At 51.1% G+C, this 19,314-nt stretch overlaps 1 protein-coding gene across 2 annotated transcripts in view; it reads left to right on the top strand.

Moving 5' to 3' along the window:
• Positions 1 to 1,004: 1,004 nt before the first annotated feature.
• The window catches only part of ENG (endoglin), a 117,980-nt gene continuing 99,670 nt past the window's right edge, over positions 1,005 to 19,314 (top strand). For both annotated transcript variants that reach the window (XM_015405828.1, XM_015405836.1), the window contains exon 1: positions 1,005 to 1,357. In XM_015405828.1, the coding sequence (XP_015261314.1) occupies positions 1,300 to 1,357 (58 nt within the window). In that variant the 5' untranslated portion in view covers positions 1,005 to 1,299. The remainder of the gene's footprint in view (positions 1,358 to 19,314) is intronic.

The following is a 19,314-nucleotide window of genomic DNA, read 5'->3' on the forward strand; positions in this document are numbered from 1 at the left end:
TCTCCCAACAGGATATCAGTTTCAATGTACTTTGCAACTGGATTTCACTGTGTGAAATGGCACTTGCAGACAGCCGCTGACGTGGATTGAAACCACATTATTTAGCACACATGAAAGCGGGGCTTCAGTCTCCTGCCAGGGAAAGCCCCACCCCCAAACAGGGACATTGCTAGGTGATGCCCCCGATGCAATGACATCACCAGGAAGTGACATCATCACTTTGGGGGTGTTGGGGGGCGGTGCTCTAGTTTTGGGGCAAATTCTATGGGTTTGAAGGCAAACCCCCCCAGAGAAGATGCCCCAGAGAAGATCCTGAAGCCCCCCACCAGCAGCTGGTAAGGGCCTGGCGACCCTGTTCTCCTCTCCCCTGTTTTATCCTCACAACAACCCTGTGAGGTAGGTTAGGCTGAGAGAGTGGGACTGGCCCAAGGTCACCCGGTGAGTTCCCGTGGCACAAGTGGGAATTGGAACCTGGGTCTCCAAGACACTAGTCTGACACTCCGAACCACCACACCACAAAGAACTAACTGCGCTCACGCCCACGAGATAATCCACTTTCCATCCACTTTCAGTGCACTTTCCAACTGGGTTTTACAGTTGGAAAGTGCATTGAAAGTCGGTTGAAAGTGGATTGTTTCGTGTGCGTGAGCGAAGCCTGAATAAATAAATTCCGTTCTTTTTCTTGCAGCAAATCTGCACATCGAGGCATCCGGATGCAGAACTCTGTTGGTCATGTATAACTTCTCAAAACCTCAGGTCGGTCAGCCCCTGAATCCCAACATTTCTGCAGAGGGGACTTTGACAGCTTCTCTAGCTGGGGCCTGAAGTCTTCGGCTGCCTCTCGCGGTCACGGCACGTTCAGCAGCTGAGCTTTGCGTCCTTTAAAAAAAAAAACAGCATAAAAGCAGCATTTCCTCTTGCTGTTTTGGCAGGCAAGAACTTGGCAGACCTTCCTTGAAAGGGAGTGAATTTCCTGCCTCGGTGGGTCATCAGGGCCGAGCCGAGCCAGCGACGAACAGTCAGGCAGAGGGAGCGTGGAGGAGACGCACGGCCTGCCGGTGGCGAACCCCAATCACGGCAACCCACAGCCCAGCCTCGCTTTTCCAGCCTGCCGCCTGGCCTCCATCCTCAGCGCTTTCTGGAACGTCCCAAGGCTGGAGTGGAGAAAGGCTGAGCTGCCCCGGCTGTGTCTCTCGTGGTCCCTTGTGAAACCCTGCAGCCCAGCCGAGATCGGTGCTCCTGACCTTCTGCCTCTGGACACGGGCTAAGAGCAGCCGGGAGGAGGACGGATCCCGCGTCATGGAGAAGGTTCACTGCCTAGCGCTGCTCCTGGCCTTCAGCTCGGCCACAAGTGCAAGTAAGTGGCCTGCTTCGGGGACGGGGCGAGAGGTTTCTGCCGGGTGCCTGCGGCAGCCAGCTCTTGCCCCTCACGCAAGCTGACGGGATCGACTCTAATTGGCACTCTGGTAAAGCAGAGAAAGGCTAATGGGTGGACTTTGTTTGAAAAGGTCGGCTAGGAGGGTCAGGGGACACTCTGGCCCTTCGACAGGCGCTCTGGAGCTGGGGGACAAGTAGCCGAAAAGCAGCTTTGGGGACTAAAAGTAGCTGTAGAACTGAAAGGATGGAGGCATCAGCACAGCACTTTCAGGCCCAGTCGGCATCTAGCATTCACTCCGTTGTTTTACCAAACCCACCCTGGAAAATGATGCCGCTCAGAACCGCATTCAACTACGCCGGGCCCATGCCGTACCTGCAGCGTCACCCCTGAATGGCCGTAAAACGGCCATTAATCTATGCAGACGTCTACCATAAAACCCGAGAGATCAAATGAAGTGAAAGCCGGCATGCGGTCTGGATGCTGCCATAAAATCTGACAATCAAAGTGAAAGTGGCATGCAGTGTAGAGGGGAGTGGGTTTGGTAAGACAGTGGAGCAGATGCTAGATGCAGAACGGGCCACAGTGTTTTCTCTCTCTGTCTCTCTCTGTCTCTCTCTGTCTCTCTGTCTCTCTGTCTCTCTGTCTCTCTCTCTCTCTGTCTCTCTCTCTGTCTCTCTCTCTGTCTCTCTCTCTCTCTGTCTCTGTCTCTCTGTCTCTCTGTCTCTCTCTGTCTCTGTCTCTCTCTGTCTCTGTCTCTGTCTCTCTCTCTCTCTGTCTCTGTCTCTCTCTGTCTCTCTGTCTCTCTGTCTGTCTCTCTGTCTCTCTGTCTCTCTGTCTCTCTGTCTCTCTGTCTCTGTCTCTCTGTCTCTCTGTCTCTCTGTCTCTCTCTCTCTCTCTCTGTCTCTCTCTCTCTCTCTCTCTGTCTCTCTCTCTCTCTCTCTGTCTCTCTCTCTCTGTCTCTCTCTCTCTGTCTCTGTCTCTCTCTCTCTGTCTCTCTCTGTCTCTCTCTCTCTCTCTGTCTCTCTCTCTGACAAGATTGGAGCCCAGTTTCCACCACCAACAGCTTTAGGACCAACAAGATTTCCAGGGTATAACCTTCTTATGTAGTATATAAACAAGGTTAAACCCTGGAAAGTTTATACCGTGGAAATCTTGTCGGTCTTTGAGGCGCCGGTGGGTCTTCCCACGTCTTGCTCTTCCGCAGACTAAGAAGAAGAAGTATTGGATTTATACCCCTCCCTTCACTACCCGAAGGGGTCTCAGAGCGGCTTACAAACTCCTTTCCCTTCCCCTCCTCACAACAGATGCCCTGTGAGGTAGGTGGGGCTGAGAGACCTCTTTTGAGGACTGCTCCTGAGAGAACAGCTCTGACAGAACTTGTGGCCGACCCAAGGTCAGGCCAGGAGCCGCATGTGGAGGAGTGGGGAATCAAACCCGGTTCTCCCAGGTTAGAGTCCGTACTCCTAACCACTACACCAAACTGGCACACAGCTACTCACGTGAAACTCTCTCAGACTGTGACAAGAGGGCAATGGGGCGGATCTGATGGAAACTTGTCATACCTGTGGTCCTTGTGACAGCTCCTGGCTCATGGAGAGGGGCAGGTCTATCTATAAATTCGCTATTCTGGAAATGAAGAGTTTTCTCCCTTGGTTTTTGATAACCTATTTCATGTATGAAAGAAGTAAGTGCCACGGAATGTGGGAAGGTTGCTCGGTTCCCCACCTGCAGATGGTGCTCACATACTTTTACGCATGCACCAAGGCACCAAGCGAGGCTGCCGCAGGCCAAAGAGATAAGTAGGCAAGGGGATCAGCGAGGGGTTTGAGGCAGCCGTTGCAACTTCTTTTTGTACTTTGGGATCCTTTAAAGGTCTTTTTCAGTAGGCGTACCTTTGGGTATGAAGCCCGAGGCAGCTGGCAATAAAATGTTTTTAGTTGTTTTTTTAAAATTTACTTGGATTGGGGGGGGGGGAAGGAACCCCAGCAGATAAAAAGCATAATTTCCAGGTGGGACTCAGCAGCTTTATATTTATCTGCATGATACAGTTGTCCGCTCCCTAACTGAATCCTGCCCAGTTTCTCAACCGACTTGTGCATCCCTGAATCTTTTCAAACATGGTTCAGTGTTTCAGTGAACAACTCATAGAATCCTAGAATCTGAGTTGGAAGGGGCCCTACGGGCCATCTAGCCCAACCCCCTGCTCAGTGCAGGATTCAGTCTAGAGCATCCCTGACCAATGTTCCCTCTAAGCTGTGGAGTCCTGTGAGCAAAAATCCTACTTTGTGAGCTACTGGCATTAAAGTTGTGAGTGAGCCATTTGGCTGCTGCATGAATTACTTTGCTCTGGAGCAATGCTCCCTCTAAGCTGTGGAGTCCTGTGAGCAAAAATCCTACTTTGTGAGCTACTGGCATTAAAGTTGTGAGTGGGCGATTTGGCTGCTGCATGAATTACTTTGCTCTGGAGCCATCCTTCCTGAGCTAAGACAAAAATGTGTGAGCTGGAGGCTAAAAAACTGTGAGCTAGCTCACACTAACTCAGCTTAGAGGGAACACTGTCCCCTGACAAGTGTGTTCGTCCAGCTGCTGCTTGGAGACTGCCGGTGAGAGGCAGCTCACCACCTCCCCGGGCAGCTGATTCCACTCTTGCGCTGTCTGCACTCAGGCTGGGGTTGGTGGTGGTTTGAAAGGACTTCCGCATTTTCACATAGGAGATATCCAGTGGCCGTTGTTTCAATAGGTCCGCAACAGAGATACAACTGTACGCAAATTGCCACTAATGTGACAAGCAAAAGTAGAAGTGAGGTATTTGTACTGCCAATGAGCCTTCTGGCCAGTGCCAGGTATTTATTTGTTTGTTTGTTTTAAACAGCCCAAAGAAATAACATGGCTTTGGCTGGGATGCGCATCTATATTAAGTGCTTCTCTTCTGCTTTCCCCTTTTGCCACCCATAGAATCAACTGTTCCCATAAAAGAGACCCAAGAGAAACTTGACATTGATTTTTAATAAGAAAATGCCTCCTGTTGTTGACCAGATACTTGAAATACTGACTGAAAAGCTGGTCTGGAACTCTCTCCTTTCATGCCCTTAATTCCAAACAGGCGTCATTTCGTAAAAAAAGAGGTGCAGGAGCTCATTAGCATAACTCATTAGCATAACTTATTTGCATATGCCACACACCCTGACATCACTGGAAGTGTGTCAGAAGGCAACACCCACCGCTCAGGCTCCACTGGACTGTTTTGGGTTGCTAGCTATTGGTGGGGGGGACATGCAGATCTGTCCTTGCAGAGGAGGGAGAGCTTGGACCTGAATAAAACTTGGTCTTAAAGGTGCCACTGGACTGTTGTGGACTGGGGGGCCGGGGGGGGGGCTCTGCAGCTTATCTGGCTGCTTCTTGCTCTGACTGAGGGCTGCTGGGAGCAGGGGGGGGCTTGTTGCATGTGCCCGCCCCCTTGGCTCTTTATTGCCGGAGCTCCGCTCCTGTGCGCTCCTGCAGGAAATGACCCCTGATTCCAATCATTCTAAAAGGTTTGAAACATTGCTCCTGAGTCCCATGTGATAAGGCATTCTGCACATGCCCAAAGGTGCTTTTGTCTTTGTTATGTCTTCATGTGGCCTAAAGATGAGGCCTGCTATAGCCTTTTTTGGGGTGTCTGTTGTAGTGCTTAGGTGGCATCTTTTTTAAAAGCACTGAACTTAACTGCTTTTCCAATACATTATCAATTGTGGTTTGCAAGAACGGATGCCCCAAATTAATCAAAAGCGTTATTAAAAACGAAGGACTTGAACAGCCAGTCCAGGGATCCTTCTAAGAAGAGCTCCCAAGTGAAAAAGGAAGCTGGTATAACTTGGGAGGGGGGGGGAAGCTTTTAATTCAAAGTTCTTCCACTGCACCGTACCTAAGACAGAGAAGAGAGAAAGTCTCAAGGCTGGTTAACAAATTATGAATTTTAAAAAAAAAATCGCCAAGAGGAGCGTGGCAGTATTTGGAGTGTTTGCTCCACTGCAGACACGCTTTTAATAGCGGTGACATCATTCCCGAGGCCTTGATAGAAGGATGCAGGTTTCCTGTGATGACCAAGCTGCAACTGCCCTTTCCTTGACTGCAGCAAAGATGAGCCGCTGGGCAAGCCTGGGGTTGAGATCATTGTTCCCCCTCCCTCTAAGCCGAGTTTAGTGTGAGCTGGGTCACGGTTTTTTAGCCTACGGCTCACACATTTTTGCCTTAGCTCAGGAAGGAGGGCTACAGAGCAGACTCTGCAGTAGCCAAATCACTCACTCACAACTTTGAGAGCCAGTTTGGTGTCGTGGTTAAGTGGGCGGACCCTAATCTGGGAGAACCGGGTTTGATTTCCCCACTCCTCCACTTGCACCTGGCTGGATGACCTTTGGCAAGCCGTAGTTCTGATAAGAACTGTTCTCTCAAGGACAGTTCTGGAAAGAGCTCTCTCAGCCCCGCCTACCTCACAGAGTGTCTGCTGCGGTGAGGGGAAGGGAAAGGAGATTGTAAGCTGCTCTGGGACTCCTTTGGGTAGTGAAGGGCAGGGTATAAATCCAATCTCCTCTTCTTCTTTAATGCCAGTAGCTCACAAAGTAGGATTTTTGCTCAGAAGACTCTACAGCTGAGAGGGAGCAGAGGATGAGATGTCATCCCCCTGGGCACCTGCAGCACTGAAAGCCCCCACACACACACACACAAACTTTGTGGCGGGCAACCAAATGCCATGTGTTTTTTTAATTGTTTTATTTTCAATTTTCCAAAGTTTACATACATTAATCTTTCATTTTCTTACAACTGGGGGTTGACATTACATCTTTTCTCCGTACCATTTTATGGCGTTTTGCCATTTCTGTTTAAATTGTTCCTCTGATTTACCCGCCAAGAACAGGTTCAGCTTGTCCATTTCGATTACTTCAAAAAGATTGCTAAACAAATCTTCCTTACTCGGTATACTATCAGACTTCCATTTCCTTGCAATATGTATTCTTGACATTGTGATTACATATACAATAATACATTTCTCATTGTATTTAAGTCCTTCAGGTGTTGATGGCACCCTGGGCGGCGGGATAGGGCTGCGCTCTGGTCTGACACTCTGCTTCTTTGAAGCAGGTGTCTGAGCCCCTGAAGGCAAAGCAAAATCACCTGTAGCTAACACAGCTAACACAAAATCACCTTTGCTAACACAGAAGCTCCCTGCGTCTCCCTTGCAAGGATGTCTGTAGTAGGCAGGCGAGAACTAAGGTCCAGCAGCTGGAAGGAGGGTAAGACCTGGAGGGTGACATTTCCTTATATTCAGTATTATTTCTTTACTTCACTTCTACCCTTCCTTTCTCCCCGCCGAGGGCCCAAAGTGGCTTGCGTCCTCCTTTCCCCCCTCCTCTGTGTCCTCACAACAACCCTGCATGGCGTGTGAGGCTTTGAGCATGTGACTGGCTCAGGGTCATCCCTAAGGTTGCCAGATCCAGCCTGGGAAATACCTGGAGGGTTTGGGGGTGGAGCTTCAGGAAGAAGGGTTTGAGGAAGGGGAGGGACTTTAACGGGATATAATGCCGTAGAGCACACCTTCCACAGTGGCCATGTTCACCAGGTGAACTGATCTCTGTTGCCTGGAGATCAGTTGTAATAGCGGGAGATCTCCAGCCACCGCCTGGAGGTTGGCAAAACTATCCCACGGGCTTCCATGGCAGAACTGGGGTTTGGACCTGGGCCTCCTCGATCCTAGGCCAGTGACGGCGAACCTTTTAGAGACCGCGTGCCCAAACTGCGACCCCAAACCCACTTATTTATCGCAAAGTGCCCACACGGCAATTTAACCTGAATACTGAGGGTTTACTTTAGAAAAAACAACTCATACATTAACATAAGATGATCCAAACCAAGTCAGGAAAGCAATCCCAAATGCTTTCATTGACTTAAAATTATTTGGCAGAGAATTCCACACTTTAATGACGGTCTGGCAGGGGTCATTTCATAGAAAAAGAGCTAGGGGAACTCATTAGCATAACTCATTAGCATATGCCACACCCCCTGACATCAGGGGCCCGGCGGTGGACCTGCAAGGCCGGCGGGAGTGCGAGGAAGCCCTGCCAAGGCCCTCCCTAGCCCCAGGCAGGCAGGGGTGGGGAGAGGCAGGGAGGAAGCAACTTACCCTCCCTCTTCTCCTGCCTCCTCCTGGCTGAATGAGGGCCGGAAGCGAGGCGGCCGGAAGCAGGGGGCGGGGCTTCGTCGTGTGCCCCGCCCCCCGTACCTCAGCCGGCGGAACTGCGATCCCCTGCGTTCCTCCCCGAAATGACCTCTGCGGTCTGGGCCTGGCTGGGGCGATGGCACGCGTGCCCACAGAGAGGGCTAGGGTTGCCAAATCTACTTACCTTGGCAGCGGGGGAGCCTCGCAGGGCTCTGGGAGCTCTCTGGCAATGCGCACGCGCCGCCAACACATCATAGGAAGTGACGCGCTACGTCGCTCACGTTGAGGGTGTGGCCACAATCGTCGGAGGGAAAACCATTGAGTTTTACAGCCTTCTAGGGCTGCGCTTCGGGGGGGGGAGTTTCCCCCGGGGCCCGATTCCGCGGCGGCAGAAATCGGGCCTCCAAAGCGGGGGTTTACCCGCCACCCGCCCCCACTTGGCAGCCCTAGAGAGGGCTCTGAGTGCCACCTCTGGCACCCATGCCATAGGTTCGCCACCACTGTCCTAGTCCAACACTCTAACCAGTACACCATGCTGACCCTGTGGGTGGAGGAGATATAGGGTTGAACCCACCCAGCCTTTTCACTCAGTCCTCTCTGTATTGTAGCCCCCGGCCCCAGCCCACATGGCTTGCACACCCAATTCCCACAATTCTCAGCACAGCCTTTCTGAGTGGTCAAAGAGGACTGCCTTCTTCCTTTGTTATCAGCAGAAAATCCGGTTAGATCCAACACAGAATTGGGAAGGGGTTGTTTTTCTCTTCCCGCAGGGGCCCACTTGCTCTGGCTGTTTCCTCGTCACAGTCAGTTCATTATACCAGTTGGGGTGAGTTCAGACAGTTGGGTAGCTACTTAAAAACGTCCTGCCTGGTGACTGTATCTGTACGATCAGATCAAGATGGGTAGCCGTGTTAGTCTGCCTGTAGCAATAGAAAAGAGCAAGAATCCAGGAGCACCTTAGAGACTAACAAAATATGTGGCCGGGGAGGAGCTTTCGTGAGTCACTGCTCACTTCTTCAGATACAGCGAGAATGAGAGTCCGTCTGTCCTATTTATTGGAAAATGGAGTGAATAACAGTAGCAGGCATGATTGGATTTGGGTGGGGGAACATTTTAACCTTCCAGGACATTCGGTTGCTGACCTAAAAGTAGCAGTTCTCTTACAAAGGACTTTCAAAGGGAGATTAGAAAGAGAGACTGCTGAATCGCAACTGATAATGAAGCTCAAGACAAGGCATCTGTAATGTATTGAAATGATTACATGAATCACCTCATAGGACTCCCATGTTAAGCTTCAAGCCAGACCAGGGCTCCTCTGAGCGAACTTCCTATTGGTCGCTTCGTAACAGCGACCAATCAGAACGATACCATTTCCTAGGAGGGAAAGACTCCCATTGGTCTTTATTCTAGCAATCTCATTGGTTGTTATTTGTAAATAGGCGTGGCTACATTAGCCCGGTTATGTTTAAAAGGAGCATAAGCTCCCACTGTTTTCTGTTCTGGTTTCTTACTGAGTTAGTGCTTGTTCGTTACTTCTAAATAAAGCTGAATCACTTGCTGAATCACTCTACGAGTCCTTTGTTAGCGCGATCTAACAATTGGCGACGAAGGTGGGATGTTAGAGCAGGTAGGCAGCCCTGCGGACATCCACACTTCGGACTCGGAAGGAAGCGAGCAGAGCACAGCAGCCGATCCGGCGGAGGCGCCACCAGCTCCGGTGCCCAAGTCTCCCCCGATGGCTGGAAGCCAGAAGTTCGAGTGCTTCGAACCCTCCTCAGAAGACTGGGACTCCTACCTGTCCAGGTTCGAGTTCCATCTGGAGACCCACGACATCACCGATGAGGCGAAGAAACGAGCATGCCTCCTGAGTTCCTGCGGGAAGGGGACCTTCGACATAGCCAGGTCGTTGGTGGCCCCAACTGATATAAAGACTGTCACCTACGCTGACATCACGGAGAAGCTTAAGGCTCACTATTCTCCACAACCGTCGGAGATCGCCTGCCGGCACGCTTTTTACAAGCGGAACCAGGCCGGAGGCGAGACCATCGCAGATTTCGTGGCGGCCCTTCGCAAAGCCGCACGGCCATGTAATTTCCACAACGTGGAGGAAGCCCTCAGAGACCGTCTCGTCTGCGGTCTCAAAGATGAAAGGCTGCAACAGAGGCTGTTCGCCCGCACCACCCTGACCTGGGCAGTGGCCTACGAAGAGGCCGTGGCCGCGGAAGCAGCGGAGAAGTCCACGAAGGAGGTCCGCCAGCGGGTGGCAGAGCCCAGTATACACGCTCAACGAGACAGCGAGGGCGAAGACGCGGATGATGACGTCAACGCGGTTCGAGGCAAGCGGACCCCAGCGAAGACTACCAACGTCAAGCCTTGCTCCGGTTGTGGCGGGAAGCACCAGCGCGACTCCTGTTGGGCTCGTGATGTCGACTGCAGAGCGTGTGGGCGGCGTGGTCATCTGGCCAGAGTCTGCAGATCAGCGAAGAAGGATCCCTCAACTAACAACCGGTCAGCGCAGAGGGGCACTCCAGTCAGCACCCAAGGCAAGACCCGTTCCTCAGCATCGGAAGCAAGCTGCCAGTTGACGGCGACCTTGTCGAGCGCATCGGCCGTAAATCGCACCAGCAGCCAGGGCAAGATCACCGTGACTCCACTCCTCGACGGCCGACCCTGTACAATGGAGGTGGACTCAGGATCGTCCGTGACGGTGATTTCTGCCGCGTCCTGGCGCCAGTTGTTCCCGAACCGAAGCCGGCGGCGGCTCCAGCCTGCGGGAACCAGAGTGTCCGACTTCCAGGGCAACCGAATTCCCTTGGCCGGACGGGACTCTGTTACTGTTGAGTATAAGGGGAAATGTGTTAAACTGTCATTCCTGATTGCAGAGGGAGACCGGGTTAACCTGCTAGGGTTAGATTGGTTTGAGCCATTGGGCATTGGTATTTCTGGGATTAACAGGATGTCTGAAAATAAATGGGGCATGCTGTACGACCTGTTCCCTGATGTATTTGCCGAAGGGTTGGGGAGGTACAAGGGCCCCCCGGTTGCGTTTGACTTAGATCCGTCAGTCAAACCTATTAGGTTGAAGTATCGGAAAGTACCTGTGTCTCTCAAACATAAGGTGGAAAAAGAGATTGACAAACTAGTTGAGCAAGGGGTTTTAGAGCCAGTACCATACAGCAAATGGGAGACCCCGATCGTAACCCCTGTCAAATCAGATGGGTCCATACGACTATGCGCCGATTACAAATGTACGATTAACAAGGCGCTGCAGCAACATTCGTACCCGGTCCCGGTAATAAGCCACATTTTGGCTTCCCTGGGGGGTGGCAAGATTTTCGCCAAATTTGACCTGGCCCAGGCATACCAGCAGTTGCCTGTCACCCCGGAGGCTGCCGAGGCCCAAACAATTGTAACCCACCAAGGGGCTTTTAAAGTGAACAGGCTGCAATTCGGGGTCAACGTAGCACCTGGGATTTTTCAGGGCCTCATGGAACGTCTACTAAGGGGGGTACCTGGCACAGTGCCCTATTTTGACGACGTGCTGATTGCGGGCGGGTCTGAACAGGAACTACTGGACCGGGTTAAAGAGGTCCTCAGGCGTTTTCAAAATGCCGGTCTCAGAGTTAAGCGCTCAAAATGCACGCTCGGGGTGGAAAGTGTGGACTTCCTGGGGTTTCGCATTGACGCAGAGGGAGTCCACCCCACGGATGAGAAGGTATCTGCAATCCAAAACGCCCCCAGGCCGGTGAGTAAGAAGGAGCTCCAATCCTTTTTAGGACTCCTGAATTTTTATCATGCGTTTTTACCGCATAAGGCATCAGTGGCGGCCCCTTTGCACGCGCTTTTGCACAAGGAGGCAAAATGGAAGTGGGGGCAGGCCGAGGAAAAGGCTTTTGTGGGAGTCAAGGAGCTGCTGACATCTAATGCCGTACTCACGCATTATGATGAACACAAGCTCCTGGTGTTAGCTGCTGACGCTTCACCTTTTGGAGTAGGCGCAGTTTTAAGCCATCTGATGCCTGATGGGAGCGAAGCGCCTATCGCTTTTTATTCTAGATCACTATCTGCGGCAGAGCGGAACTATGCCCAGATAGACAAGGAGGGTCTGGCGTTGGTAGCGGCTGTCAAAAAGTTCCATGATTTTATTTTTGGCAGACGATTTTTGCTGGTCACTGACCACAAGCCGCTACTGGGGATTTTTGCGCCCGATAAGCAATTGCCAAACATCATGTCCCCACGCATGCTTAGATGGGCGATATTTTTGCAGGCTTATGATTTTGACTTAGAGCACCGGCCTGGGAAAGCGATTGGGCATGCGGATGCCCTCAGCCGGTGCCCGGTGCCGGACATTGGCGCAGACCCTGCCCCCGCCTGTGAGGTCTTGGCAATTGAGGAGCTTCCTCGACCCCCGGTATCATCCAGGGACATTGCAGCACACACGGCCAAGGATAGCGTGCTGTCCCGAGTATTAAACTGGGTTTGGAGGGGGTGGCCGGTTGGAAGCGTTGAACCGGAGTTCGGCCCTTACAAAAGCCGTCAAAATGAACTATCCATTTCTAAGGGCTGTGTATTATGGGGGAACAGGGTGGTGGTTCCTGACAAACTCAGGACGAGAGTGTTAGAGTCGCTGCACGAGGGTCACCCCGGTATGGTACACACCAAAGCGTTGGCCAGAGGGTATGTCTGGTGGCCGGGGCTGGACAAAGAGATCGAAGAATGGGTACGAGGGTGTCCCAAATGCCAGCAAGTCAGACCCGATCCCCCACAAGCTACACCCCAAGGCTGGGAGTCATCTGGTAAACCCTGGGCCAGATTGCATATAGATTTTGCTGGCCCTCTCCAAGGGCAAATGTTCCTAATTGTGGTGGACGCTATGTCCAAATGGCTGGAGGTCGTGCATATGAAATCGACCACATCACTTGCTGTGATCCATGCGCTCCGCCGACTTTTTGCCACCCACGGGTTGCCTGACGTCATCGTCAGTGACAACGGGCCTCAATTTGTGTCTGAGGAATTTAGGCTCTTCCTCACGAGTAATGGCATACGCCAAATGACTTCGGCCCCTTTCCATCCGGCATCTAATGGCCAAGCCGAACGGATGGTCAGGACGGCCAAAGAGGCCCTGGGTAAAATGGACGAAGGGGACTGGAGCCAGAGGCTGGGCTCCTTTCTTTTGCTGCAGCACACCACCCCCTGTAGTGCTACAGGCCGTAGTCCGGCCGAATTGTTAATGGGGCGGAGACTCACGACCCGTTTGAACCGAATGCACCCAGACCTCACTGAAGAGCAATCCGAGCGTACCACGGCGCAACCGAAGGTGCGCATGTTTGAAAAAGGGGACAAGGTTTTCGCACGAAATTATGCAAACGGGCACTTATGGCTTCCTGGGGTTATATCCGACTCTGTGGGTACTCGAATGTATGTGGTGCAGTTAGCTGACGGTCGAATATGGCGGCGCCACATAGATCAGTTAAGGAGACGTTGGGCTAGGGACAGCGCTGACTCTCCGACGGCTGAATCCCCTGATGTCGAGTGGACACCCCCAGAGCAGGCGGTGAGTACCGAAAGGCCCGGTACTGTCCCCGAGTCAGGGCAGAACCCTGTGTGCGGGGCTGAAATCCCAGTCGAGTCTGTGCCTGATCCAGGCTGTAGTGAACCCCACTCTGACCCACAACCTTGTCTGCCCATGGAGCCTGCACCGCTCCGCAGGTCCCAGCGTTCGCGGCAAATGCCGACTTATCTGAAGGACTATGAGTGTAAATACTGTTGGAATAACTGATGTACAAAGGTTGATTGCATGTTTGTAAATAATAAAACAATTGGGATGATGGCTTAACTTAGGGGGGAGGAATTGTAATGTATTGAAATGATTACATGAATCACCTCATAGGACTCCCATGTTAAGCTTCAAGCCAGACCAGGGCTCCTCTGAGCGAACTTCCTATTGGTCGCTTCGTAACAGCGACCAATCAGAACGATACCATTCCCTAGGAGGGAAAGACTCCCATTGGTCTTTATTCTAGCAATCTCATTGGTTGTTATTTGTAAATAGGCGTGGCTACATTAGCCCGGTTATGTTTAAAAGGAGCATAAGCTCCCACTGTTTTCTGTTCTGGTTTCTTACTGAGTTAGTGCTTGTTCGTTACTTCTAAATAAAGCTGAATCACTTGCTGAATCACTCTACGAGTCCTTTGTTAGCGCGATCTAACAGCATCCCCTTGGACTGAACGGAGACCTAGGTTTCCTGTTTCATTACCAATGCTGATTTCTCCACGCCTATTACCCTTCTGCATATCTCACCTAAATCCAGTCACACCTGCTATTGTCATTCACTTGCTATTGTCATTTGCCTGCTAATGTCATTCGGCATCTGAAATCACTCCACCTTACAATAAGTAGGACAGATGGATTCCCATTCTAGCTGTATCTGATGAAGTGAGCAGTGACTCATGAAAGCTCCTACCCTGCCACATATTTTGTCAGTCTTTAAGGTGCTACTGGACTCTTGCTCTTTTCTGCTGTGCAATCAGGAAGCCTTCTGTAGTTCTGACCTGACTGTTAAGCCCCTCTTCCAGTCCATTCCTTTCTGGAAAGGTTCCCACACCTTTAAATACTTCCACCGTCAAGCCGAAATCTATTTCAAGGGCTACTTTCCTTGTTACTGCATCGGCCTGCTGGGGTTTTTTTTTTTTGGCCAGATCCGAAGCTGTCTAAACAGAACAAAGAGTTAATTTCTACTATGCTAATGGCTGCAAAAAACTTAATTGCTTTAAATTGGAAATTGTTTAAGGTACCAAATCTGTCACAATGGAGATCTAAACTGTGGGACTTGATAGTTTCAGATGAAATCGCTATGCAATTAATAGCTTTTGACAATCCGAAAGGTGTTAATATTTTTTTGGAAAAATGGTTTGTGTTTTTTTTAATATCTTACTGCTTGTCAACCCCGATTATATGCACTACCTCAGAAATATAGAGACTTTGTGTTTTATTAACAAGTACTGTAAGTATGGATAACATTTCTCTTCTTGTTTATTAGATGTTGTTGAAAGATGCTGTATACAACTAACAAGTAATACAGGATGTAGAAATATATAAAACTCAATAAAATGCTATTTTAAAAAAATGTTGGCTTGTAACACAGCATTTAAAAGAACTGGAGTCACTGCCAGAAAAGAAAGAAGGGGGGGGGGGGGATTGCCCGGCCTGCTTCTGCCACTGCAATCCAGGGCAATCCAAGGAAGCAGAGGAGGGATGGCCTGAAGTCTGCAGGGAGGCCTTTTAGCTCAGTGGATGGAGCACGACGTGCTTCGCATGGCCAGGTTTCGTACTAAGCACGTCCAACTAGAAGGATCCTGGGCAACAGGGGTGGGAGAAATTGTCAGAGCAGACAACTGTGGCATGTCCTAGCTGGGAATACAGCAGGTGCATCCAGTTATTTGTGGGTGATTTACCTTGCCAGGATCGTCTGCAGATGACCGTCTTAGCCAGAGGTCATTTCGGGGGGGATCGCGGGGGATCGCAGTTCCCCTGGGTGAGGTAGGGGGCGGGGCACATGACGAAGCCCCGCCCCCTGCTTCCGACCGCCCCGCTTCCGGCCCTCATTCAGCCAGGAGGAGGCAGGAGAAGAGGGAGGGTAAGTTGCTTCCTCCCTGCCTCTCCCCACCCCTGCCTGCCTGGGGCCAGGGAGGGCCTTCGCGGGGCTTCCTTGCACTCCCGCCGGCCTTGCAGGTCCACCGCTGGGCCCCTCATGGGGCTCGGCAGTGGAGCAGCAAGGCCGGCGGCAGCGGCCGGGACCGTTGGGGGCGGGGTGTGTGGCCTTATGCCACACTTCTGGTGATGTCAGGGGGTGTGGCATATGCTAATGAGTTATGCTAATGAGTTCCCCTAGCTCTTTTTCTACGAAACGACCCCTGGTCTTAGCCCACGGAGACGGGTGCCACGTGCTGTCTTCAGGGGCGGATTAAGGCTCACTGGTGCCCTAAACAATGACCAATCCTGGTGCCCCCAATCTTGGTGTCATCGCCTATATGACACTGCACCTCGCCAACAAAAAGTAGAAGATAACCCTAGGGTGCACCATGATCAATGTGCACTAGTTTTATCATTTTTTTTTTCCTTTTACAAATCTTCATTCGTTTTTTTTTCTCTTTTCACCCCTTTCCCAATTTTGTGGTGCCCCCTTTGGCCCTGGTGCCCTAAGCACGTGCTTAGTCTGCTTAAGGGTTAATCCGCCCCTGGCTGCCTTCCTTATGTCCACCTGGTGGTCTGTTGGGTGGCTCCCGCCAGCAGCTCTGATAGTCTTGTCTGTTTCACTCTGCCATGTACCTTCCAAGCCTGGTATCAACTCATTCCAGGGCTCCCTCTTCTCCAGTACACCCCCCCCCCTTTCAGGAGGGCTTCCAACTCTGCATTTCCACTTCTGCCTCTCCCTCCCACCAATGTGTTTAGAAAAGCAAGTGGAACAATGACAATGGAAGTGCAGTGTCTGTATGCCCATAAGGGTCAGATGTGCAAGATGCATGACCCTAGAGTACCCCCCCCACACACACACACACTGTTTTGCTCGGTAGATTCTGAGGAGTAGCTTAAATCAGACAGACTGTGTCCTTGAGTGCAATTGAAACGCTGGCTCGTATCCTCTTTGCTTTTGTGTTGGTGGCCCCTTTCAGAGATTTCTGGATGCAGCCAACAATCGTTTCTGGTGCTTCTTTCAATTCCCTGGCTTTTTAAAATAATTTGCCGGCTGATACCAATACTGGCATCGCGCGCTGGCTGTGGCAAAATATTTGACTGCAGTGGCTTCAACATGAGGGTGGAATACTGGAGGGCAGAATTAGTGTGATTTATGTTGTCCAAAATATTTGACTCATTGGATTGTTTGAAATGAGAACATAAGAACCTAAAAAGAGCCCTGCTGGATCAGACCCAGGGGTCATTTCCTGCAGGAGCGCACAGGTGCGGAGCGCCAGCAGTAAAGAGCCCAGGGGCCGGGCACATGCAACAAGCCCCACCCCCTGCTCCCAGCAGCCCTCAGTCAGAGCAAGAAGCAGCCAGGTAAGTTGCAGAGCTCCCCCTGGCCCCCAGTCCACAACTTTAAGATCAAGTCTTATTCAGGTCCAAGCTCTCCCTCCTCTGCAAGGACAGATCTGCATGTGCCCCCCCCCAATAGCTAGCAATCTAAAACAGTCTAGTGGACATTGAGCAGCGGGTGTTGCCTTCTGACACACTTCCGGTGATGTCAGGGGGTGTGGCATATGCAAATAAGTTATGCTAATGAGTTATGCTAATGAGCTCCTGCACCTCTTTTTCTACGAAATGACTCCTGATCAGACCAATAGTCCATCTAGTCCTGTCTCACACAGGAGCCAAACAGGTCCTCTAAACGACCAACAACAGGGCATGGAGGCTGAGGTCTTCCCCTGGTGTTGCCTCCTGGCTCTGGGATCCAGAGGCTTCGTGCCTCTGAATGTGGAGGTTCCCCTCAGTCGGCACGGCTAGTAGCCATTGATAGACTTATCCTCCATAAATCTGTCTAGTCCCCTTTTAAAGCTGTTTATTCCTGTGGCCATCCTCTGGCAGCGAATTCGACATTTTGATCACTCTCTGTGTAAAGTAGTATTTCCTTCTGTCCACCCTGAATGTACTGTCCGTCACCTCCATTGGATGCCCTCAAGTTCTAGTATTTTGGGAGAGAGAGGGAAAAAAATTCTTTGTCAACTCTCTCCACCCCATGCATAATTTTATAAACCTCTATCACATCCCCACATAGTCATCTCTTTTCTAAGCTGAAAAGTCCCAGACTCTTCCGCCTGTCCCCATAGGGAAGGGGCTCCAACCCCCTAATCTTCTTGGTCACATTCTTCTGTGCAGGGGTCATTTCGTAGAAAAAGATCTAGGGGAACTCATTAGCATAACTCATTAGCATATGTCACACCCCCTGACATCAGGGGCCCGGCGGTGGACCTGCAAGGCCAGCGGGAGTGCGAGGAAGCCCCGCCAAGGCCCTCCCTGGCCCCAGGCAGGCAGGGGTGGGGAGAGGCAGGGAGGAAGCAACTTACCCTCCCTCTTCTCCTGCCTCCTCCTGGCTGAATGAGGGCTGGAAGCGAGGCGGGCGGAAGCAGGGGGCGGGGCTTCATCATGTGCCCCGCCCCCCTGCACCTCACCCGGGGGAACTACTGCACACAGTATTCCAAATGAAGCCGCACCATAGATCTACACAGGGGCATTACAATATGAGATTATGAATCAAATAAAGTGAAGTAAAGTATGAACCCCGATCCAGGCCTCCGTTTTCTTTTTTTCTCCATGACTTCTGAGCACGTCTGGCACCACAACGTCTCCTTTTGTTCAGTGCCAGGCCCCTGTAACTGTCCAGTTGCTTCACTTCTCCTGGGACAAATGTCTCCCCGGTTCCCAGTCCCTGGAGGAGTTTAATTGAAGCCAGACCTGGATCTTGTTTTCAGGGCCAGCCCTTCGCTGTGGAATGTGTGAAAGAAACAAGAAAAGGGAAGGAAGTCTGTGACCATGTGCAGAAAGCACCATGTGCTTTTCCATAGTCACAAGCAGACGGCTCACCTTCCTCCCACATCGGAGATTAGCAGGCTGGTCAGTCAGGTAGCCGAACCCCCCCAGCACCTTCTCTTTAAGGACAACCTGCAGGTTCCAGAATGGAAAACTGGTGTCTGGGAAGAGGAGAGAGCAGCTAAGAATGGCAAGATGCTAAAGAGGCTGTTTGGTCCAACTTACATAGTAGCAACCCTTGCAGGTGCTTTCTAAAAAAACCTGAATGCAGGTGCTTTCTAAAATATTTCGGAGACCTGGCCCACATAAAACCTGAATGATTGTTTACTTATTAAGAATCTGCTAAGAGACTTACAGGATTGGCTTGTAGCTCCTGAGGAAGGACCTGAAGTCCGAAACACTATTTATACCTAGGAAAAGTGTTGAAAAGTGTTGGACATCTGACTTCATTGTGGACATCTATTCCAGATTTGGTTATGAGAGATTGTTATTCTGGATTTTGTTCTTTCCCTTTGGGATATTATGTATTTTTGTATTGTCCTATGATGGATTACATGCATTGAATTGTATTGAAGTCTCTTTTCTATTGCTCTTGGGTGGGTTGGTCAGTACACAGTTGTTATTTGTTGGTTTTTCTTGGTCATTGTTTACTGTAAGATGCTAAGGGACACTTTTCAAATCCTGCTCTGACATGGCGATGGCAGTGGTGGTGGTGGGCAGGGGTCATTTCCTGCAGGAGCGCACAGGAGCGGAGCTCTGGCAGTAAAGAGCCCAGGGTGCGGGCACATGCCACAAGTCCCACCCCCTGCTCCCAGCAGCCCTCAGTCAGAGCAAGAAGCAGCCAGGTAAGCTGCAGAGCCCCTCTGGCCCAAAACAGTCCAGTAGCACCTTTAAGACCAAGTTTTATTCAGGTACAAGCTCTCCCTCCTCTGCGAGGACAGATCTGCACGCCCCCCCCCCAATAGCTAGCAATCCAAAACAGTCCAGTGGAGCGTGAGCAGTGGGTGTTGCCTTCTGACACATTTCCGGTGATGTCAGGGGGCGTGGCATATGCATATAATTTATGCTAATGAGTTATGCTAATGAGCTCCTGCACCTCTTTTTCTACAAAATGACCCCTGGTGGTGGGTAAATGATAAAGGCTGATTATGTAGCCTGAGTTGTTTACTTGGCAGCAGCTTGTCTAGCAAGGATCTTTCTTGGGACCAGAGATCCTTTC

Source organism: Gekko japonicus, unplaced genomic scaffold, assembly GCF_001447785.1.
Source record: "Gekko japonicus isolate JY-2015 unplaced genomic scaffold, Gekko_japonicus_V1.1 scaffold1491, whole genome shotgun sequence".
Lineage (NCBI taxonomy): Eukaryota > Metazoa > Chordata > Lepidosauria > Squamata > Gekkonidae > Gekko > Gekko japonicus.